This window comes from Globicephala melas, chromosome 6 (assembly GCF_963455315.2).
Source record: "Globicephala melas chromosome 6, mGloMel1.2, whole genome shotgun sequence".
Classification (NCBI taxonomy): Eukaryota; Metazoa; Chordata; class Mammalia; order Artiodactyla; family Delphinidae; genus Globicephala; species Globicephala melas.
The window spans coordinates 2,165,971-2,188,934 of record NC_083319.1 but is presented as its reverse complement, the minus strand read 5'-3'; the positions used below and the strand labels follow the sequence as shown (position 1 = coordinate 2,188,934).

The following is a 22,964-nucleotide window of genomic DNA, read 5'->3' as shown; positions in this document are numbered from 1 at the left end:
ACCCGAGTCAGGGCTCCTTGTCCTGGGTCCCCAGAGCCAAACCCTGAATCAGCAGACGGCACCCCATGGAGTCCTCTGGGGATTTTGTGGGGGGTGGCGGCCCACCTGCAGACCCGGTGCGAGGGGTCGGCACCTGGTGACTTTGAACCTCGGGCTTAGTCACACCTCCGGGACGCCCTAAGTGACCGTAACCGGCTGTTCGGGGGGTCAGCAGTGGGCTTCACTTCCCGTGACCGCCCTGCTCGATGCACGTGCTGGTCACGAGCGGGTCTGGAAACGCTTCAGTTCGCATGCTGGTCGCTGCACTTCTAACACTCACCACCTGTTCCTGTGCTTTTCTAGGAGGGCTTTCATATCTCTGCCAATAAAGATGGTTTGGGCTTTTCTTTTCCTACCTTTAAACCTCCTGTTTCCCTGTCTTATTACAACGGCTCAGACGTCCAGGAAAGCCCTGGCTACTCACTGTGACCACAGGCAAACTGGCCTCCACCCTGACTTAACAGTGAGACACTGAAAGTGTCCCCAGTTAAGTGTGGGGCTCGCTGGAGGTCTCTGGCGGGTATCATCAAATTACGAGACTTCTAACGGCAACGTTTCTCATCGTGAATGATACATGTTGAACGTCATCAACTTTTTTTTACGTGTGGTTTCCCTGTTACACCCAACGTAAATTACACTTTCTCACGTGGAACCTTTATTCCCATTTAAACACTGCTGAGCATAATGTCTGCGTCTGGGTTCATCTTAGTATTTTATATTCACCAGCAGGAACTGGGCCATGATTTCCGGTCCCTGTGTCTCTGGCCAGGCTTTGATGCAGAGAAACCTATGCGTCACTCTACTGTGTGTCCGCGCACAGCACCCCTACCTGAGCCTCCTCGCGCCTGAGACGTGCCCTCTGCCCCGCCCCCAGACACACCTGAGCATCTCTGAGGGCGTCTCCTGGTCAAGGACGCGGCACAGTCTGCGTGGCAGCACTTCCCCTCCTTGGTGGTACAAAATAGTGGTACATCTTAAAAGTAAGGACGTCTTAGACCAGCAAACACGGGTCCTTCCAGTCGCCCGTCTCAGAGGCTCCACGAGGACAGGGCACCCAGGGGCCGCTTGCTGACGCCACCCGCCCCGCGTGTGTGTGACGTCCGAGTCTGCGGATGCCCGGGAGGGTCTGGAAGCGTGGACAGCGGCGACCCCCTGGGCACTGGCACCGGGGGTGGGCAGCCTGCAGCTTCCCCTGGTGTGATTCTCAACTGTTTACCGCATTTGATGCTTTCAAGGAGTACGTTATTTTATAAATAAAGTAACGTGAAACAGAACTGTCCGGAAAGCGGGGCTTCTGGTCCATTTGGCCCATTTCTAGCCCAAGGAAAGCCCTCCAAGGAGCACCGCCCGGTGTGTTTCCTCAAGGGCGGCGCCTCTGGGTAGAGTGGGTTCCGGGCAGCGGGAGGCCCGGCAGGGCGGGGGGGGCTGCCCGCCCGGCGTGAAACCCCCCTTGCCCCGCCCCAAGTTCCAGGGCGAGGCCTTCCCCTTGTACCTAGTTCTACGCAGCTGAGGTACCACCTCCCCGGGGCTTCTAGCACGAGGTCTGCAGCACCAGTGTTTACGTGAGGGCCTGGGCGCTCAGAAAGCCAGACCAGACGCCCCGGTCCCGGCACCCAGATCACCCGTAGGTCTGTCTCTAACATGGTCCTGCCCGACTTCAGGGTGGCCGCCCACTCCTGCCCTTCCCATGGGACCACACCTGGCACCGGACGGTGAGCAGGGCTCCAGGCGAGATGGGCCCCGCCCCGTTCCCCAGTCCACGTGTGACCGGGCAGTGGCCTCCACATCCCCGCGTCGCTGGGCTCTTGGCCCCACCCTACACCCCATGGGTCCCCGGGATTTGTGACGCAAACGTCCCGCAAGATCATTCCACATCCAGGTGCAAGAGCAAGGGCTTGGCTTCCCGCAGCCCCAACCCGGCAGCACGTTTAACCAACTTTCACCAAATGTCCAGCTGGTGCTGGCAACATGGCCCGAGGGCCGAGAACAAATAAAGGGAGACGCCCCCGCTGCCCCCAAGAAGCCCCGTGCCCGCCCCACGTGCCCTCACCTGGCCGGTCATCTCCCCCCTGACCCTCCCAAAGCAGCCACGTCGTCCTAAGCAGGTGACACCTGATGCCTGAGCCCCGTGGATCCCGCCCGGGAGGGCTGCCCCTCTGGCACAGCAAGCAGTCCCTGGGTGAGGAATCTTCGCACCCACAGGACACAGGGCGCTCGCGAGCTGAACAGGAGGCTGACGTGAAGAAGCACCCCCAAAGATAACAGCGCGTTTCCCGCCCCGCACACAGCGGCTTTTGCAACGATGCCTCTGCAGCTGATCGACTCCTACTGGCAGTTCCGTGCCTACTACGAAAACCGCACAAAGTAACCATTAATAAATATACTTTAGAAGCAAAAAACTCTAGGGAGAACTTTGGTGACAAATACTGAGAACCACTCATTTAAAAAATGAGAATAAACACTTTGCCAAATTTTATCAAGCTCTGTACTTGGGATCCGTTTGCTTTTCTGTAGGTACGTTCTACTTCAATTGAAAAAAAAGAACAAGGGTGGTATTGTGATGAAAACAACTCACCACCTAGAATTAAAAGGGCAAAAAACCAAATTGTTTCTTGCACAAATGGAGACTAGAGAGGTTTATCAGTTCAACTGAAAATAACTGCTTTAAAAAAAAAACCAGACACACACTTTAAATTCAAGTCCTGAGGCTTCAGCCTCTGCCTGGCGGTGCTGCTGACGCCTTCTGTATGCTCAGAAACTCCCATCACAGGATCCTGACCTGGATGAGCAAAGAGCACGCGTGGTCCAAGGCCATCCGAGCCCCCGTCTCAACGCCTGGTCCTTGGAGCTGCAGGCTTGTCAATTTAACCCATCCCATCATTACAGCATCTCAAACTGTAAACGGGGAGCGTGTGCGCAGCCGAGGCCCAGAGTAATGGTACCTCAGGAGTTCCAGACAATCAGTCACCCAGTGGAAACACAGGCCCAGAGACGTGACTCCAAGGCCAAGATTGCTAGCTTCTGACCTTCGTAATAGCACCCGCCTAGACTTCACTTTTATGGGAAAGTCGGTTTTTATGCTGTTGCTATTTCTTTGCACCGGCGGCGACCCCAAATTCTCATTGCCAAGAAAGGGTTCCCGTGAAACAAATCCTTCACAGATTACATCCGGGCTTGACGACGTGGAGCTCAGGCTATAATTTTTACTACTCTTTGTTCAATTATTAATTCCCACTGTAAGTGGCTTTTCCTTGCTATTTAGGAAATCACGTGGATACGGTAACTCGCTCTTTCTAAAGAACAGAGAACAACGCAAGGAGTGGAGATCACCCCCTCCTAGATGAGCACAGGGAAGGGTAGGGAGACAGAGGGGCCCCGCTTCTTCCCAGGGCAAGTTCTGCCCCCGAGATCTCGAACGGTCCCCACAGCTCGGGCCTTCGCATGGAGATGCAGTCAGGGACAGCCCGGAGAAGGCTCCAGACCGCGGCAAGGCGCCCCCAACCCCTGCAAGAGACGGCCAGGCGGGATGCCACCCGGACGCGTTCTGCTCCCCGCCAACGCTGGCGGACTTGGCCGTGACCTTGACGCAGAAGCGCAGCCCATCCTCCCCGCACGCAGAGCCCCCACCAGAAACGAGGGCCACAGACTGGGAGGGGGCTGCCTAAAGCCGCTCGCTCCCGCTTCTCAAAGGCCAAACCGCGTTTTACAGAGTAGGTCAGCATCAATCAGGAAAGGCTGTCCAAGTTCATCTTAACAGGAAATTTCATTTCAGGGACTTCCCTCCCCAAGTAAGAACTACAGTTTCAAAAAAATAAAAGTATACCCCAGGGGCTTCCCTGGCGGTCCAGTGGTTAGGATTCCACGCCTCCACTGCAGGGGGCGCGTGCTCGATCTCTGGTCGGGGAACTAAGACCCCACAAGCTGTGCAGTGCAGCCAAAAATAAATAATAAGCAAAAGGAGAGAACACACACACGCGAAGTATAACCGAGACATAACTTCGGAATTATTCCATTTTGCAGTTTGCCAGAGCGAAGAACACAGTTTGGGTCCAAACAGCCTGATCAGACACTGCCCTGCTGTGACGTGCAATGTCAGAGGACACATGGGAAAGACGGTCCGTCCGCCTCTGGCGTGTGCGAGCGTCCACACCCCCCCCGCCACGTACGCACACTCACGCACACGTGTGTGGGGATAAGTTAATACATCTGCACATAGATTTGTAACTATGGGGCTCCCTCACCGCAGTTTTATTTGGGCTCCTGGGATCCCAGCTCACCAGCAAGGACTCATACATGAACCTCGTCACGTGCTCAGCCATGCACGCAAGACTTTCTTCACCAAGTTAAATTCTAAATGGGTAGACGGGCGGCTGGTCAGAATGCCGAGGAGCAAGGAAAGACGTACAGCCCTCCACCGTAAGAACAACAGGGAGCCCTGCGAGGCAATGAACGACTTCACCACCACCAAAGCCAGAGAGGACTGAAACTCTCCACCACGGAAGGGAATCCTGCGTCTGAAACTTCCTGCGCCGCACAGGGGGCCCGCGGGGAGCGTCCGTCCCCACGTCCCGAGCACTGGTCCCCTCACTGGCTTAACGAAGGGCACAGAGCACCACATGCAAACAACCTTCGCAACGCCCACAGGTTGACTGACTGTATCAGAAAACCCAGAGTTCACCCAGAACTTTGGTAGGAACGAGCTTTCCAGCACTGGGCCGGGAGCGCCTCTACATCTTCACTGAAAACCATCAAATTCCGCTGACTTCAACAGGACTGTTATAAAATGACGGAGAAGTTGTCACACGTCTTGTCCGCATAAAGGAAGAAGTTGCAAAGCGTCCCTTCTCTAGAAGGATGTGATTCTCTAATAAAAGGGACGTTAGTCAACTAGAAACCACAGGAAATTTCTCTACAGCAAGGAGCCGGGGACACTGACCGAGAAACAAGTCACGACAACCTCACGCAAACGTGACCATAGAAAGCAAATTAGGTAATTACTTTATTACATCTTAGTGCTTTCTTAAAATAAATATAATAATATAATATACAACATACAGTGAGAAATAAAGCACACGTGTGAACGGCATAGTAACAGGAAAGTTCACTCAGGACTGTTTAATACTCAGCACTGGAGAAACCGCACAGCTTCGTTACCTATTTACAGACAGAGCTGCTGGCTACCTATATATACAAACCCGACCGGGAGCGGGCAAGGCCCTGCCGCTTCTGCACCACGTTCCCTCCATCCTCATGGACACAGTCCGCTCACCTTTTCGTCTAAAATTACCAGTATACTTTGTCTTAACTGTTTCTCTCCACTGGTCTTCAGTCTCTTTCTGCAGTTTGAGATCGATTCAAGTAACACTCCCAAGAGAATATGTGCAAAACTAACATGGGACTCCAGAATCTTCCGGCAGTCGGGTCAGCTGGTCAGTTGCACAGGTGTCGGCAGACTTCCGGTGCCGTGCGGAGGCCGGGCAGGAACGTCTGGTCCGGAGAAGCCCTAGTGACTGTCAGGGCCGCCGTGGAGAGAACCCGGAGCATTCCGCTGACTTGGAGCTCCGAGACGGCCGCAGATAACCCCTTTAATTGTCTTTAAGCAGGCGACACAACGAGATGCTCTATCTAACCCGAGAACCGCACGCTTCCTGCTCCTCCAGAAGCAAGAATCAGGACGGGTGAGTGACGACGTGATAAAAACACTAAAAGAACCGTCCGCGTAAGTGCATCGCCTTTTAAGAGAAACATGCTCAGAGTGAAAAAGATTCTACTTTACCAAAATCTGTCTTTATTAAAGTGAACAAATCGGGAGCACACCATCCCAAACGTAATGAACGCGGGCTGTAATCGGCTCAGCTTTTCCTATTTTCAACTAGGCAGGCACCAGCGAGAGTACCATTCACCATCCTCGTGATCGCGTGTCGGCGAGAACCCCTCCGTACTTGTAAACGTTATTTTAGCAGAAGACAGACTTTGCAGATTTCAGTGCTTTTAGTGAACTGGTATTTTCAGTAAACTTTTTCTGAGCAGCAAGGAACAAGAATTTTTTTCAGAAATCTTAGAATTGGATATAAACGTTGGCAGTAGACACAATCAATAAATATACAGTTTCTCAAATGAAAACGACTTCCCCAACACGAGCTCCTTCCCTACAGACATTCAAAAACCCTGACCCAAGATCGAGGCTCAGTCCTATCATCTCGCGAGATTACAGCTGGCCAGCAAGACGGCTGTCAGGTCATGTGCAAAAGGGGGTGAGGTGAGAGGCAAGAAAGCAAAGGAAATCACTTTTAATTTACACCGAAGGAGAACTTCAAGTAAAAGGAATCCGCTGCCCGGAGCTCCTGGGCACGCGCCCCTCGTCTGGGAGCCTCCGCGTAGCAGTGACCACAGCAGCCGCGAGCTGCTGGAAACGGAGCTGAGTCCTCACTCCAGCTCCACCTGCCGTCCTGTGTGCTGGGACCTAAGGGAGGGTTTTCTCGTGTTGTCTAGAAGTCTCTTTGAAAAAGGTCTGTGATTCTGCACACTTCGTACCCAAAAGGATGAAAATAATAAATATCGACCTGGCCGGCGCGTCCTCAGACTCCTGCCGCACCAGGGTCATTTACGAGTCTGCGTCTTCTTTGGCACCGAGGGCCGCTTGGGCTGCCACAAGTGGTTATGAATGGTGAGCGCGTCCACGCTGACGGACATGGTTTTGGCCGGGATCAGGTTAAACTGTTTTCGGTCTGAGCTGTATTTATACAGTTTGTCGATCATCTTCTTGGTGATGCTCTTTGGCCCCGTGCCAGTTAGTTTGTAGATTTCTTCAGTGTCAGGATAGTAGCAATAAAGTGCCCTGAACTGGCAGCCAGCATCACGAAACAGTATGATGTAGTGATTCGCGTCACACTTCTCCAGCTCCTGTGTGGAGGGAGTGAAGGAGAAGAGACAGGGAACGTGAGTCCCTCCCGCAGTCACACCGCAGCATCCACCGTCCTGACCAGGAGGCCCGCGGCCAGCTAACCGCCCACCCCGGGGCAAGCTTTCTAGGACACAAAGCTATGGGCTATCCGTTCAGTGGAGCACCAACTACCACTGAGATATTTTACTTCAGTCCAGGTATCCAAGGAAAAAAATGCTTTTAACATTAAGTGAAAAATCACATGAAAAGACGCTGGACATCATTAGCCATCAGGGAAATGCCAATCGAAACCACAGTGGGGGGCTTCCCTGGCGGTGCAGTGGTTAAGAATCCGCCTGCCAATGCAGGGGACACGGGTTTCAGCCCTGGTCCGGGAAGATCCCACATGCCTTGGAGCGACCAAGCCCGTGCGCCACAACTACTGAGCCTGCGCTCTAGAGCCCGCGAGCCACAACTGCTGAAGCCCACGCGCCTAGAGTCCGTGCTCCGCAACAAAGAGAAGGCACCGCAATGAGAAGCCTGCGCACCACAACCAGAGTAGCCCCCGCTCGCCGCAACTAGAGAAAGCCCGCGTGCAGCAACGAAGACCCAATGCAGCCAAAAATAAGTAAATAAAATAAATTTTAAAAAAAGACAAAGTTCCATTTAAAAAAAAAACAAACCACAATGGGGGGTACTTCCCTGGTGGCGCAGTGGCTAAGACTCCGCACTCCCAATGCAAGGGGCCTGGGTTTGATCCCTGGTCAGGGAGAGAACTAGATCCCACATGCATGCAGCACCTAAGAGTCCACATGCCGCAACTAAGACCCAGCACAACTAAACACATAAATATTAAAAAAAAAAAAAGCCACAAGGGGGTAGCACCTCATGCCCACTAAGCTAGAGTCAGCGCAGGTGCTGGTGCGGAGAAGCAAGCGCTCGTTTTCCGCGGGTGGAGGGGAGGCGGCACAGCCTCTGCGTCGGCCAGTCAGTCGGCCAGTGGTTCACAACGTCACACAGAGTTACCACGCGACCCAGCAGCTCTTCTCTCAGTTAGACACCCGAGAGAAGTTGAAACACGCACACACGTAAAACCTGCGCACAAACGCTCCCAGCCGCGTTACTCGTAACGGCCCAAAGTAGAGACAATCCAAACGTCCATCAGCGGGTGAAAGGATAAACAAAATGGTCCAGACGCACAACGGGAAGCTGTTCAGTCACAAAAAGGAACAAAGCGCCACCACACTCGCTACAACTCGGAGGAACCTCGGTAATATCGCGCCGAGCGGAAGAAGCCGCCCCGAGAGGCCACCTCAGGCGTGAGTCCCTTCACGGGACGTGTCCAGAAGAGGCGAACACACAGAGCGGACCGCAGACCTGTGGGGCCGGGCGCCGGGGGCGAGCGCGGGGAGCGGCCTCGGTACAGGACCCTTCTGCGGGGGGCAGCTTCTGGGATTAACTGGTGACGGCCGCCGCCTGGGGACAGACTGAGCAGCCCTGAACTAGCACTGAAGGGGGGACCTCACGCTGCGTGAGCGACCTCTCGATAACGCTGCCGCAGAAGAACCTGAGGCAGGCACGGCCGTCAGTGCTCGTTACAGCGTCTGCCGTACCGTGTGCTCAACTCTAAGAAATCACTAACACAAAAACATTTTAAACAGATTCTCCTCGTGCTTGAAAATGTCTAGTTTCGTTTTCTACCCCTGCAGCTCTCTGAGCATGGGCCAGGGTTCCTGACACCCTCTCCGGGTCTCTGCTTACTACGTTATCTGCCTCTTCACCCGCCCCTCAGGGTACAATGCCATTGTCCAGCGGCCACGGGACACGTGGTCTGTAACAGATAGACTCGGAAGCGGGTCACACCCAGCTGTCTTCTACGTAGCCAGGAGCTAAAAAGATTCGCATGATGTAAAACAATGCCACTCTTCTCACTGTTTTTGTTTTAGAAAACTAATTTTTCACAAATAGATACTATTCTTTTCAGAATCTAACAGGCTTGTTGTTTTTTAAAATAAACAAATATATTTATAAAATTAAGAAGAAAAAGCAAAATTTAAAGCTGCAAGTATAATACTGATTTCAACGACATAAAAACCGTTCAAACGTGAACAGAACTAGAGACGCAAAGACACATCCAGGCCCCTGGGCCCCACCCTCCGCAGGCTCACCACGGCCCCGCCTCCACCCTCTCGCACCCGTCCCTGCCGGCAGCCGCTCAGGAGGCCGTGGCTCACGGCCGTCCTCTGCCCACAGCTGCATTCACCCCCTCACCCAAGGCAAAGCCAGGTCCCCTTCGGCCCACAGAGGCCCGACTGGAGCTGCCTCGTGACCTCTGACCCCCAGCTCCCCGCTCCAGCCCCAACCAGGGGATCAGTCCCACCTGGAGCCCGTGCGCCTCCCTAGATCTGCGGGGCACCCTCCCCGCTCCAGGCCTCTGCTCAAATGACACCTTCGAGTAAGACCCACTGACCGACCAGCCTACTGACCACTGCAGCCACCCTCGGGCCCGCGTCCTGCTCCCCTTTCACTCTTTCCAGACCGCGGCCAGAATCAGCACCACCCACTTTTGTAAACAGGTTTTTGGGGACCGAGCCGCCCTCTGGTCAGTCTGTGGCTGTCCTCACGCTGTGACAGCACAGACGGGCAGACCCGCCGGCCTCCAGAGTTTCTCGTGCGACTGCTCTGTCGCGGGGCCGCCTCGTGCCTGGGACCGTCAGCTCCACAGCCAGGCCTTCGCGTCTGTCTGCTCCTGGACCAGCCCAGAGGCTGGAGCAGCCCGGTGACACGTGAGTGGAGAGGAGCCCCGCGCCCCACACGCTGCCCCTAGCCGGGGCGTCAGTGAGGTCACGGCACGCAGTCCTGACCTGGATCCTCCTTCCACATCTTCTACCTGCTGAGGCCACCACCACTCACCGTTAGTGACCGAGGGCTGCCGCCCCCGGGGAGCAAACAAGTCAACCCAACAGGACAGAAACGACCAGCATTTTGCCCCGAACTCCCACTTCTCCAGCTCAGAGCTGGGGTCCCTCCTGTCTCCACCCGACACCACCTCCGACCCCCCCCCCGCAGACACCCTGCCCTCAACACCTCAAACTAACTCAAGAAATCTCACCCACTGCCACTGCCCCGCCCCAGAGGGCCTGCCCTGGACCCCCAGCCCTGACCCCAGTGCAGCCCCCTCCGTCTCGCTGGTCTGAATCCCGCTCTTCCGCGGGGCCGTCCCAACCGCGAGGGCCTGGGACACGAGTGTCCTGCGTGTCCTCACACACGAGTCACACATGTGCAGGACAGCAGCCTCACGTGTCAACAATCGGGATGCTCTCCTCTAGAAAGAGCCCTCATTTATAAACACCCTTATCCTACATAAAAAACGGGGGGTGAAGTTCGATACTTGCCTCTAATATCGAATTCTTGTGCGGTTCGTTCACCTTTCCGGCCAGACAGCAATGGGATATGGCGTTGTGAATAATCGGCTTGTTGGATTTGCTGCTAGGCTCCTTAAACAGCTTGGGACCTACGAAAAGCAGGCCAAGATTTGCAAACTTAATATTCACAGCACACACACACACACACACACACACACACGCAAGAAAGGCGGCAATTCTGTAGAACCAAGCAGCGGGCAGGCTGAATTAGGGATGTTCGTAATTTTTTGAAAATGGGAAGAGCCACTGCAAATCTGGGACAGAATTCTAAGTTACAGACTTTAAATAAACTAAGGGAAAGACTACAGTAAGTAATAATTTACTCCCTTTCCAATTTTGGTTTCTTTGATTAAAAACAAAAAGAAACCAAGAAAGAGTAATTTTTAAAAGCCTATGGTTCCAAAGTGCCCAGGACGCCACAGTGAGCCGTGGGCTGTGCAGACATAAGGGCGCGTCACCCACTGCGCCCGGGCCCCGCCCCCCCACCAGGCCCCGCCCGTGTGCCCGCGCCCCACAGAGAGCGAGGCCGTCACCTGTGTACTCGGCCACCGACGCAAGGGAGGACGCGGCGGACGCCGTCTCCCAGTCTCTGTCGGTGCTCCGGCTGGGGTTGCGGCTCAGGATGGGCAAGGCTTCCAGGGACTCGACTCTGCTGGGGAAGAGGACGGGGGCGGGGCTGGGAGGGCGGCGGGCACGCCTCCTCTCGCCCGCAACTGGCACCGGCTGGAGGGATCCTGCCCCGAAACGGGCCAGGCTGCACCATCGGCACACGAAGGGCCATCGGCCGCGGCAGGAGGCTGGCGGCAACAGTGGGGAGCGCAGCCGGTGCGCTCCCTGGAGAACACGATGACAGACTCGGGGCAAGACACCAAGACCCCGCCCACCTCGGGCACCAGAATGACCTCATCAGGGAAGGCTCGCCCTCACGCTCAGCCCTGCTGGCGTGGGAACCAGAGGACCCGGTTTGGGCCATCTGCACCGCTGCCAGACAAGGGACGGGACCCCGGGAAGGAAGGACGGGCAGAGGGCCGAGTCCAAAACCCCGGCAGGTCTCAAACGACTCTCCAATCCCTGGCAGGCCTGAGCCGCGTCCCTGCAGGGCCGTCTCCGCTGAGCGGGACATAGACGCTCATGCACGAGAGGCAGGTGCGGGCGCCGTCTGAATCCAACCCCGGTACCCGACCGCCTGGACAGAATTCCAACCAGAATCCAGAATCCCCGGGAGGTGTCCTCCACAAAGCCCCGGCGACAAGAAGCCACCAGACGTGCGGAGAGGATGAAGGACAGGAGGGGACCCTGCCTACCAGGAGGCCAAGCCCACCCGTGCAGGTGGCCGCTGAGGCCCGTGGGCAGACGTTCAGTGCCAGCGACAGGGTCCCCAGGCCTCCGCCCAAATTACTCCTTAATCACAAAGGGAAATTCTCCAGCACCCGTGGGAAAACAGCACCTTAACCCAAGTCAAAGTGACACACACAACAGGCTGCGCTGAGAAAGACACGTCCTCCTCTCTGGGGTGTTCCCGCCAAACGTGCACAGCCTGGACCTAATCCTGGGAAACCCACTGGGGGACGGGCAACAAAATAACCGGCCCGTACTCAGCAGAAGCGTCAAGGCCCGGGAGGACAAAGGAGGGCGAAGGCCTGTTCTGGACAGAAGGGACACAGTGACTCAGGGCGACCGTGGTCCCGCACGGGCCTGGGCTCTCAAGGACACTCTGCCAATCGGCCACGGCGGGCGTGGACTGGGGACCTAATGGTAGTGCTGGTTTGATGACTGTGGTGACACAAGCCCACGTCCTTGTTCAGAGAACGTGCGCTCCAAAGCGTTTAAGGACAGAGAGGATGCCACCAACTTACTCGTAAACGATAAAAACGAAAACGCGTGCAGGGCCGGGAGGACCAGGGGACAGAGGACAAAAACGTCGAAACGTTTCGCTAATCGGTGAACCTCGGTGAAGGGCAGCTAGGTCCTGTGACATTACTGCCACGGCTCTGGACGTCTGAAGCTGCACCAACATCACAGCGACAGAACCACTGCCCACATGGCGTCCTGCCGCACGGCCCCCGGCCCCTTACCGCTGGGAAGGCGTGCCCCCCGAATGCACGCTCTCGGGCTCTGTGGTCGCTGCAGAGGCCAAGGACAGGCTGGAGCCCGACTGGGCCCGGCTCAGGTCATCCGCTGCCAGAGACAAGACAAGACAAGCTTTCATGACACGCGTGTTTGGCCCGCCAGCCACTGACCTGTGCAGCAGGAGAAAGAGCTGGGGGCCCGATGCCAGCGGGACGCGGGGCCCCAGGCTGGGACCCTCCCCGCGCGCACGGCTCCCACCACCTGAGGACCCAGCGCTCAGTCCCAACCTTCCCTTCTGTGAAACGGGAGAGCCCCCTGCAGCCCAGCCTCGCGGCTTCGGGAGAACTACAGTGGCTCAGGGCCGCGAAGGGGGAGGGCCCCGCGCCGCGCGCTCACGTGGGGGGGTGCTCTTGGGTCCCAAATCGCTGCCGGGCTCCTCCCGGTGCACGGACTTGGGCCGCGGCTTCCTGGGCCTGGACTTGGGTTTCCCCAGGCCCTGCTCCTCCAGAATCTGCTGCTGCTTCCGCCGCAGGTACTCCTGCTTGATGAGCTCCCGCCGCGCCTTCTCCTCCTCCTTGCGGATCCGATCTTCCTCCGCTTTACGCCTGCGGGAAGGAGCGGCCAGGACGCCCTGGTCACGCCAGCGCCGCGCCGCGGGAGGGGACAACAGACACGGCCACGCCGACCGCGTGCGGCGCCCGCCGGGCACCCGGGCCACCTACCGTGCCTCGTCTCTCCTGAGCTCGACCTCCACCTCCAGCTGCTGCCTCCGCATGCGGGCCTCCTCGGCTTTGCGCTGCTGCTTCAGAAGGAAGGCCGCCCGCTTCCTGGCGAGCTCGTCATCCGCCTTCTGTTCGTCCTGCAGGGCAGACGCCACCTACAGCGGGGCCGGGCACGACCCCTGAGGGTCCCCAGCACTGCCGCCCCCGGCCCTCCACGCACCCCAGGAACATGAAACGCTTCCTACTCCTCGTAACTGATGGGTGAGCGAGCGTCTCTCTATAGACACGCTAAAATACAAACGGGAGTCAAACCGCGCCCTTGGAGAAGCATTTAGTCTGCTGGCACTGAACTCCGTTCGCCTTAAAAACTGCACTTGTATCTCCACAACAGGAGCCAAAACCCAGACGGGTCATCTGTCTGTTCCCAATTTAAGAGCACAAACGTCAGGCAAAGGCCGTGCGTGTCTCCTGAGAAGACGGCCCTCACAGCTCCGTGGTGTGTCAGCCACCTCCTAAGCGCCAGGACAAAAGGAGACGCTATCAAGACAGAAGGGGACCTCACAACTCACTGCTGTCTCCTGAAGGAAACGCTACAAGAAAGGCACTGAGAGAAACAAAAACGTTTCCGAAAGTTTCTACGCCCACCGGGACTCTAACGGGGTGAAGCAAACCTTGGCCCAAAGGCCAAGTGCAGCCCATGACCTGTTCTGCAGACTGCGAACTAAGAATGCTTTTTCACTCTTAAACGGTTGGAAAACCATCAAAAAAACATTTCGTGACACACGAGAACAAGTCAGAACTCCCATTTCAGGGCCCAAGGTCAAGGTCTGCTGGCGCACGGCCAGGCTCCCGCAAGCAGGCGCTCCCAGCGGCTTAGGGCGAGTTGGGTCCTTGCGGAGCCCACGCGGCCATGAAGCCGCATGCGTCTCTCCTCAGCCTCCACAGAAGAGGTTAGGTTCTCTGTGACGCCCTCACGACTAGGCCAGGGTGACGTGCCCGCCCGCCCGCCACGTGACACAGATGCCACCAGCGCTTTACCTTGAAGAAGAAGCCGACCCCCGGCTTCTGGTCGCCCTCGCTGGCGAGGTCCGCGGAGCTGTGGCGGCCTTCCGTCCCCCCGTCATCGTCGGGGGCCTTCAGGTCGGAGAGGTCCACCTCGATGAGGCTAGCCTTGCTCCTCGGGGGCCCGTCCAGGGCCGCGCCCCCCTTTCCTGGCCCGCTGAGGGCGGCGAGCCCCGCCCCCCTCACGCCGTCTTCCAGAGCCTCCCTGAAGCCCATCTGTTCTGAGGTGACGCTGGCATCCCTGGGGGAGGCCGAGACAAATGTCCGCTGGTTGTTCTCATCGTGGAGCCTGTAACCGGCGAAGCAGCACTCCTCGTGGGGGTCACTCCCAGGGTCAGCGACCCCGTCCCAGCCCGGGTCAGAGGGCGTCCGGGGAGAGAAGGACCGTAAGCGAGGGGCGGCCTCGACACCAGGTGTGAGGGCCTTGCTTCGGGAGGAACCCTGCGCTCGCTCCTTCGGCACCTTCAGCTCGGCCGGTCTTCCCGAACGGGAATTCCGACCCGGACCGAGCCGAGGGGCCTTGCGGTGGCCGGCCAGTGCCGTCGGCGAGAGCGGCTCGCCAAAGTGTATGGCCCCCTTGACCTTGGGTTCCTGGGAGCTGTTCCTGGGGCCCGGCGCGGGCAGCGTGGGGGACGCGAGCAGCAGCTGCTCCTGCTGCTGGGAGACCCTGAGGATGGCCTGCTGCAGCGTGCTGATGGTCTCATTCAGCTTCTCAATGGACAGGTCGCACTCGCCCAGGTCCACGCCCACGTCCACGCCCTCGACGGCCTCCAGGAGCACCGCTGACAGCGCCTTGCTCCGCTCCAGCTCGGGGAGGGCGGCGGGGTCCTTGCGCTGATGCTGCTGGACCAGAGCCAGGTCCTCTCCGTCCAGGTCGGGGGGCCCCAGGAGGTCTCCCCTGCCCTCCTCCTTGCCAAGCAGGTCTCCTACCCGGGACACGCCATCGAGGTCGTCCCCGTTGTGCTGAGAGTGCCCTCCCGCCGAGGCCCCCGCTTTCAGTGGCCGAGGGGCGGCGTCGGCCCGGCCCCTCCTGACCACGTGCAGAAAGGCTGCCTTGCCCAGCTTCAGGCGCTGCCGCGCCGACAGCGCCTCCACCTTCTTCTTCTGCGCCTCGATGGCCCGGCGCTTCTCCTCCAGCTGCATGTGCAGCTGCACCAGCTCGGAGGCCAGCAGGTTGGCCTGGTCCCCGCCCTGCCAGCTCGGGCTCTGCTCGCCCCTCTGCTTCCACGTGGTCAGCGGGGCCGGGCAGCTCTCCGAGGCGTCGGGCGTGGTCTTCTGGGAGCTGCTCGTGCTCGACTTGGTCTCGCAGCTGTTGAGCCTGTGAAGCTTCTTCTCGGCAAAGCTGGTCATCTTCACGCTCCCGCCGGCCACGGAGCCGCTGCTGAGCTGGCTCAGACACGGGCTGGAGCGGCCGCTGGCGTCGTCCTTGCCCTCGTGCTCCTTCACTTTCAGGTCCTCCTGCAGCTTCGCCGATTCCTCCTCCCCAGCGTACCCGGCCCCCAGCACGGGGCAGTCCTCGCCGGCGAAGGCCTGCTCGGCCCCCTCCAGGTCTGTGATGTCTGAGTCGGAGTCCTGCCTCAGGATGGCCCAAGCCTCCGGGCCAAGGGCGCAGGGGCTCTGCGCACAGCTCGCGGACAGCCTGCCCTCCACGTCCTCGTCGGCTCTGCCCAGGTGAAGGAAGAAGCCGTCGGCTGGCAGTCCCCAAGACGGCAGGCTGGAAACGCCGCCGGCCGGAGGCCCGCCACGGGCGTCCCCCGCTGCCTGCGGCCCCGCCTCAGTGGGCGCGGGGCCGAAGCCCATGGGAAGCTCTGAACAGGAGATGGGGGTGAAAGTCCTATTCAAGTCTCGACTGACGTGACTGCCAGGCGCCTTCTTCCGCCCAGGAGGCTGGTGGCCCTCGCCGGACCTCCTGGACGTGAAGCCCCTCGGCCGCCCCTCTCCGCACTCATCCTCCTTGGTGACCGCCTGCTTCTCCTTGGCTGGCCTGAGCACGGCCGGCATCAGCGGCTCCAGGAAGAAACTGTCGGGCTGACTTTCTAAGGCATCCGCCAGCCTCTGGGGAGACCTGGCACCTGCCATCAGGCCGGGCTCGGCACCCTGGTGAGCCGCATCCGTCCTAACGATGGCCAGGAGCTCCTCACCCTCGTCCTCAATACTGACATTGTTCAGGAGGCTTCTTCCATCGGTCCTGAGGGCTGCGGGCTGGGGCTGGTTCTGCGGGGTCAGATGAATGACACTGGATGCCAAGCTGTCCTTGCTGATGGAGCGGGCCAGGCTGACGCTGTCGCCAGAGCCTGGGTCCACGTCGCAGCTCGCAGCGTGATGGAGAGCAAAGGGCGCTGGCTGAGACGCAGGCCTGCAACGTGGGGAAAGAAGCCATTGCACACGCCACGTCCCCACGAGAGGCTACGCAAGCTCGTGAGTGACGAGAACGCGAGTTAAGAAGAGAGAATCCAAATCTTACACACGGGAGACTTAAACAAACCCTCTCCCGGGCAAAAGAAAACCAGAGAGCCTTTCAGTCCAGCAACTCTCAGACACTCTGGCCCAGCTCCCCTTAAAGATGCTGGGGACCCCAAAGAGGTTTTATTTATTCATCAATATTTGTCACTTCAGAAATTCAAGCTGAGATCCTTTTAAAATGATTAAAAATTCCCGTGAGAAATCTATCACATGAGCAGTGGCCATATTTTCTAAAACAGACCAGTGCGGAGTGTGAACAGTGGGATCGTTCACATTCCTGCAGATCTGACATCTGGCTGCATGCTCGTGTCTGATCTGATTCAACCTGCTGTGGTCCCACACCTGGCGAGGCCCTGAGAATGGGAAAAGTAGTGACATCCCAGCGTTGTTACGGATATAATTCTGACCTCCAAGGGACTCCGTGGGCCCCAGGGGCCCTTGCACCACGTCTGGGGCACTGCTCTGTCAGACTAACGAACATGTCAAGTAGAAAGGTATTTGAAACGCGGGTGGGTCACCTGTTTTTTTTTTCTGTCCACGCTACTGATGCCCCTCGGGGCTGACCGTCGACTCGGGTTAAGGAATTAGATCGGTGTCGCTGGTCTGCAGTTGGAGGAAACAGTTTATGTTCAGCATTAAGTAACTGATTTTATATCACTTGAAATTCTGTCACTATAATAACCATTTCTCAAGGAAATGCACCATAACTCAGTACACCAAAACTGCTAAGGAAAGCAAGCAACCACAATACAAACATTTTTCGTAGTTTCGATAACAGGCAGTGTGTAATTCAACCGTGATCACGGTCATGAAAATAATCAGAGTTAATTACACGTCGATATCAATTAAATGACGTCAACGCCCATTGAGATAATGAGCAGATGTCAACGTATAAGCTCTTGCCGCAAAAGACAACAGTAATTTTCTGTGTGCTCCGTGTGATTCCTTATGTCTCAGTAACATTTTCACTGTAACGACTATGAATTCTAAGGTACGTCAATAAAGATCAAAACAAGCTCTGCCACAGTTTTCTCAACTAACGTTACTACGCCATGGTGAGTCTACTTATTTTGAGAGCCATGATATTAAGGAACTCCAGCGAGAGGGGTGGGAAACAGCCAGCAAAGGGGAGACGGCGCTCCTTACCAGCGGGGTCCTCCCCCTGCACTGTCTTTTGCTGTTTCTGTCTCAGTGGCAACAATGGATGCGATGGGCTAAAGGCAGAGGCCCCTTTCCCCCTAAACAGAGAAAGGATGGGAGAGAAAAATCACTACCTCACCAATCTTCAAGTTCAAAAACAAAGGCGTAAGAAGCTATGGAGACCATCATGAATTCACACCAACCTGTAAGAAGTTCACAGATTCCTTGGGAAAATTAATTATTATAAAAATGAACCAAAAATGTGCCAAGAACTTCAAATTTGGGATAAACATCCAAACTGCAGCTAGGGGACGTACTGACCTCCGGTTACGGCCTGTAATACAACAGGTTTCAAGTTTTCACAGTAAGTTCAAGTTCGCATTAAGGCTACCCTGCTCGCCTCCGGGGGAGCAGGGGCCACAGGAGGCCCTCTCACTACCTACTCCGCACAGGCCTGCCATCACCCCTGAGAAAAGGTAATCCCCACGGGAACTGCAAACCAGCAGGAAGAGGGAGGCCGGGTGGCGGCTCTGTCCCGAGAGCAGACAGACTTACAAGAGCTCAGGCTCTTCGAGGTGCAGGTGGTGCAGCTGCGTGGGGGGCTGCGGGTCGGCTGGGCTCGCCGCCGCGGGGCTGCCCAGGAAGCTGCGCTTGGTGGCGTTGGAGATGGGAACAGGAGGCCGAGTGCTTCGCGGGTGCGATACTGATTTAGCTGCAGAAACAATTTTATAGAAATAGTTACTGACACTTACAACACTAGCAAGAAGACTCTAAAATAAATCCGTTTTTATAAGCACCAAAGACCCAACTTTTTTTTACCTGAAACCAAAACTTCTCCAAAAAACTAAAATGGTTTCAAGGTCAACAAGTAAGTATTCTGTAATGAATACGACAGATATTATACCAAAATGAGTACTAAGGTCAAAAGACCAACAGAGTAGAAGAGCGAGCACCGGGACTGGAGGCTGCGTCTGGACGACTAACAAGCGGCCTCGTCGCCGGGGCCCCGGGGGTGCAGCCACCAGGACGCCTTGCCGGCCAAACCCTCAAGGCGGCAGCTGCCTCAGCTGCAGAAAGACCTGGTCTTCTGAGCCCAGCCTGTGACTGAGCACCTCAGTGGTCACTTCAGCTCAGGCCCCCGTGGGGTCAGGTGAGGAGATCAGGTCCGGCCCGAAGCTCCCGTCTGAACAGGGACCCCGTCTCTGAGGCTGCTCCCCAGAAGGCTGGCCCAAGACAGTGCCAGGGACAGTCCCGGCAACAGGAACCAGACTCCAGAGCCAGACCGCTCACTGCCCAGGGGTCTTACGTGAGGGGAGCCGCCGAGGTTCTCAGGGGCAGGGGAGCACGCCTTGGCCACTGCCCCGAGCCCTGGCCGTCTGGGCGTCTGCTCTGCCGACGTGGCGGGGGTGTATCTGTGTGTCGCTTCTGTTTTAATCCCCGATAAGGCTGAGCATCCTTTCATGACGTTATTAGGCACCCGGAGTCCTGCTTTCACGAAGCACCTGTTCGAGTCTTTTGCTCTTTTTATTGGTTTGTCTTTTTCTTCTTTTGATATGTTCTGGACACTGTGTATCTGCTGTAGGTATACGACAAGGATCTTCTACCCCTGGTAGCTACTTGATTTCCTTTTTTTTTTTTTTTACTCTTTTCATCATCTTTTAATGAAAACAAGGTCTACATTTTAATGTGGCCAATTACCAATCTCTGCCTCTGTGGCTAAGATTTTTATATTCTTTGTAAGAAATGCCAAGGACGTGAAAACATTCTCCCGTGTCATCTTCTTAAAGTTTTGGAGATTCTCAAGGCTGGCAGATCGTTTTACTCTGTGGTAAAACAGATCTTTTTCTGCCTTGTTTTAGGGGCAAAAAAGCCAAAGCTGTGGAGGGTGAGGATTGGCATCACGGACTAGAGCACTTCCTGCCCGAGGTCCGTCAGAATCACCTGGAACCTTCTCTCCAACGTCTCCTGCTCGCCCTTGGACCCTGACGCCACAGGGCCAGGACGGACCCCCAGCTCACAGTCTGGAGGAGCTCTGTGCGTGACCACCACGGCGCACCAGACAGCGGCCCAGACGGTGACACGCTCTGTCCTCCCAAAAGAAACCACTTAAACACCACTGTCGTACAAAAACCAGGAACCAGTTAAGCGCACCTTCTGAGTGCTGCGCCTCGACTCCCTTAGAGGAAACAGCCGTCACTTACGGAAAGTTTGTCACTCACCATCTTTCAGTTCCTGAACATCCCTGGGCTGAACAAAGTCTGGTTTGACATTCTCAAACCACCAGAAGAGCTCGGCAATGAAAACCATAACGTTTGGCTAAAAGGAAAACGAGAAATCAAGGACACAGTGAGGAGCTTATTCACACAGGGCTTTAAAAATATGTTTTTAATAAGTCATTATTACCTTCAACACTAAGGGAGCATACAGCATATCTTCTAGAGTGAGATAAAAGCACTTGTTCAGATACTCATTTGAGAATTCTCTCAGAAGCCGAATATTATACAGGCTGTCCGCCATCGACGTCACCTCTTTCAAGCATATATCTAACAGATAAAAAGAAAACTGCAATTTATTAGAAAGACATTCTGCTTCATAAGTGTGTGTGCGCACATACGTGTGTGTGTGTACACATACATACAATTTTCAACTGAAAAACAATTTAAATAAAGGTAGAGGTGATATTTAAAAAGGTAATAACATTAACAGATTTAAACATCACAACAAGTATCATAAATAATGTTAAACATAGAAAGAAAACACTCAAGAAAAAGACAGGAGAAATCTCCAGGACCTGAATTTAATTGTTAGCATCTAAAAAGTATACAATAATTACCCGAACTTTTAAGACTGGGCTTCCAATAGCAATGGTAACAATCACCTTTCAGTTTATAAAGGACCTGGCGGCATAAGGCCACTTAACATTTAACCAAGCTCCTTTCGAGGGAGGTTATCTCCGTGGTTGCGGGAGGGGAGCATAAAACAGGAAGTGTCAGGCTTATCCACAGGGAAGCACGGGAACACTGCTAATCACAAAACTCAGGAGCTGTGCAGAGCACAAGTCCTCCTCTGCGGCTGTCTGCACCTGTAGCAGAACAACTGCCCATTTTACGCTGCTCTGCAGGATGCCAGCCCCTCACCCAGAGAATTCCAGCGCAGACACCCACACTGGGCACTGAGCGGGCTCCGTGGGGGGAGGTGGGCGCGCCCTCAGCCAGGAACCACTAGAACACCTAGATACCACTCCAGACTAAACTGGAGGCAGCTATCCTGATGACTTAGCTTTGCCTGTAAATAAATAAACAGGACTGAGAAACACCACTTATTTTAAAATAACTTTACTCCTAAGAAGAAATCATTTTCAGCGATTCAGAAATCACGCGCACACGGGATTCACAGCACCCGGGATCCACGTATGAATCCTGTCCTGTGCGGCGACGCCCCGGCACTGTGAATTCTCAAGAGAAAACTTCTCGAAGCTGAGTAACTGTGCACACTTATATTGCTAAGAAATGCTTCTTTTTTAAAATTCAGATTATGAAACATGACAAATGTAAAGAACAGGCTCCCGTGTCCTCTCACCCCAGATGGGACGAACATTAACGTCACACCTTCTCCGATCCAGGTCTTACTTTCTTGCAGTAACAGAGCATCACAGGAGGTGAAGCCCGCCTCCCCCCAAGGCAACCCCTCTCCTCAAGCCCCGGGACCTGGCTCGTGTGGGTGTCTTTACCACATATGGTCTCTGCCCATAAATCATATCAACAGTGCGCTGCCGACCTGGCTGTCTTCAATTTACATTCATGACAACAAACCGCCTACCACGTTGCAGCCTGTTATCTTCCCCAAACTCGGAACTACGTTTCCAAATAGTTCTCCGCTGCTGTGGGCAGATTTCAGTCGCTCACTTTAACAGCGATTTAGGATTCCACAATTTTCACTAGTACGTAAAATGCCAGAAAAACCAAACTTGCATGCGGTCTGCGCTGGCGACCCTCCCAGAAGGGGCTGTAAGCGGTGCTGCCCACACCTGACCATCGCCTGGCCGCGCCCCACCCCGCCGTACCCCCGGGCCTCTCAGCCGGGCCACCCCGCTGGGCCAGCTCTGCCTTCCTGCAGTGGTGCACCCCCTGCTGCTGCGGGCTCGCCCTGACCTCCTCCTCCGGGAGAAACCTGTTCTTGTTTTGCCTCTGGGCTGTTCATCCTTTTCCCACTGATTTGTAGGAATTCTTCTTGTATTACGGTTACAGAACAACTGTGTGACGGTCCCCTGTCCATTTACATTTGTTGCAAACACTTTTTCATGGGTACGGCTTTTACCACTGAGTTTTGTCTGTGATGTTCCTCTGTCACCACAGTGAATCTTAATATGGTTAAACACAGGAATCTTTTCTATTACTTGGCTATTTTGTAAGTTAAGTAATCCATCCCAACACCAATGTCATAAAAATATTTTCCTCTATTTTCTTTTCGAAGTTTTAAAATTCTGCTTTTCCGGTTTGTGTCTTTCATCCAAGGAAGAGTGTTTGGCTCATGTGGGGTGGAGTCTCACTGCATCTCCCCCCACAGATGGCGCTTTGCCCCACATTCTGTGCTGGCCAGTCCCCCTTGCCCAGCCGTGGGCCACACCAGGCACTGGGGTCCCACAGAGAGTCACTGTTCGGACCTCTCTGCATGGCTCCCCTGCACTTAGCGGATGTAAAGTTAAACAAAACTTGGTCTTTGCAGAGCAAGTACCCCATGTTCCTCTTCTTCAAAATCACAACTTGTCTGAAATCTGGGACAAAGCAAGAGAACAATGAATGTCATGGATCATAACCCGTTGAGTAAAGTAAGAATCCACGAGGCCATCTTGATACAAATCACCGCGCGGATAAGTAACGACAGAGGAGAGGAGAGCAGCCCTCTGCACAGGAGTGCTGACCCACCAGAGAACAAGCAGCAGAGCTAGAAACTCCCGACAGATGCCAATGCTGGGGTGAAAGCGCGACGAGAGACCAAAGCCACTCCCCGATCACTAGTCGGTCATAAAGCAAAGAGCGGTGATCTCAGAGGAGGAAGCCAGCGCACGCCACCTGAACCCAGGGACCATCCCTGCGGCATCATTCCTGCTGGAAACCCAGGCCCTGAAGGCCACCAGGAGGGAACGCCGGGCAAAGCCAA

General features: G+C 55.6%; 1 protein-coding gene across 7 annotated transcripts in view; it reads right to left on the bottom strand.

The window, feature by feature from the left end:
• Positions 1 to 5,020: 5,020 nt before the first annotated feature.
• Positions 5,021 to 22,964, bottom strand: part of CAMSAP1 (calmodulin regulated spectrin associated protein 1) — a 54,395-nt gene continuing 36,451 nt past the window's right edge. For 2 of the 7 annotated variants that reach the window (XM_060300167.2, XM_060300171.2), the window contains 12 exons: positions 20,208 to 20,347; positions 20,024 to 20,120; positions 18,360 to 18,516; positions 17,811 to 17,902; positions 17,183 to 17,267; positions 14,178 to 16,557; positions 13,140 to 13,294; positions 12,814 to 13,022; positions 12,423 to 12,525; positions 10,881 to 10,999; positions 10,318 to 10,436; positions 5,021 to 6,942 (listed from right to left, as the gene is read on the bottom strand). In XM_060300167.2, the coding sequence (XP_060156150.1) occupies positions 6,640 to 6,942; positions 10,318 to 10,436; positions 10,881 to 10,999; positions 12,423 to 12,525; positions 12,814 to 13,022; positions 13,140 to 13,294; positions 14,178 to 16,557; positions 17,183 to 17,267; positions 17,811 to 17,902; positions 18,360 to 18,516; positions 20,024 to 20,120; positions 20,208 to 20,347 (3,959 nt within the window). In that variant the 3' untranslated portion in view covers positions 5,021 to 6,639. The remainder of the gene's footprint in view (positions 6,943 to 10,317; positions 10,437 to 10,880; positions 11,000 to 12,422; positions 12,526 to 12,813; positions 13,023 to 13,139; positions 13,295 to 14,177; positions 16,558 to 17,182; positions 17,268 to 17,810; positions 17,903 to 18,359; positions 18,517 to 20,023; positions 20,121 to 20,207; positions 20,348 to 22,964) is intronic. The other 5 variants (XM_060300169.2, XM_060300172.2, XM_060300170.2 and 2 more) reach the window with 3 other exon arrangements.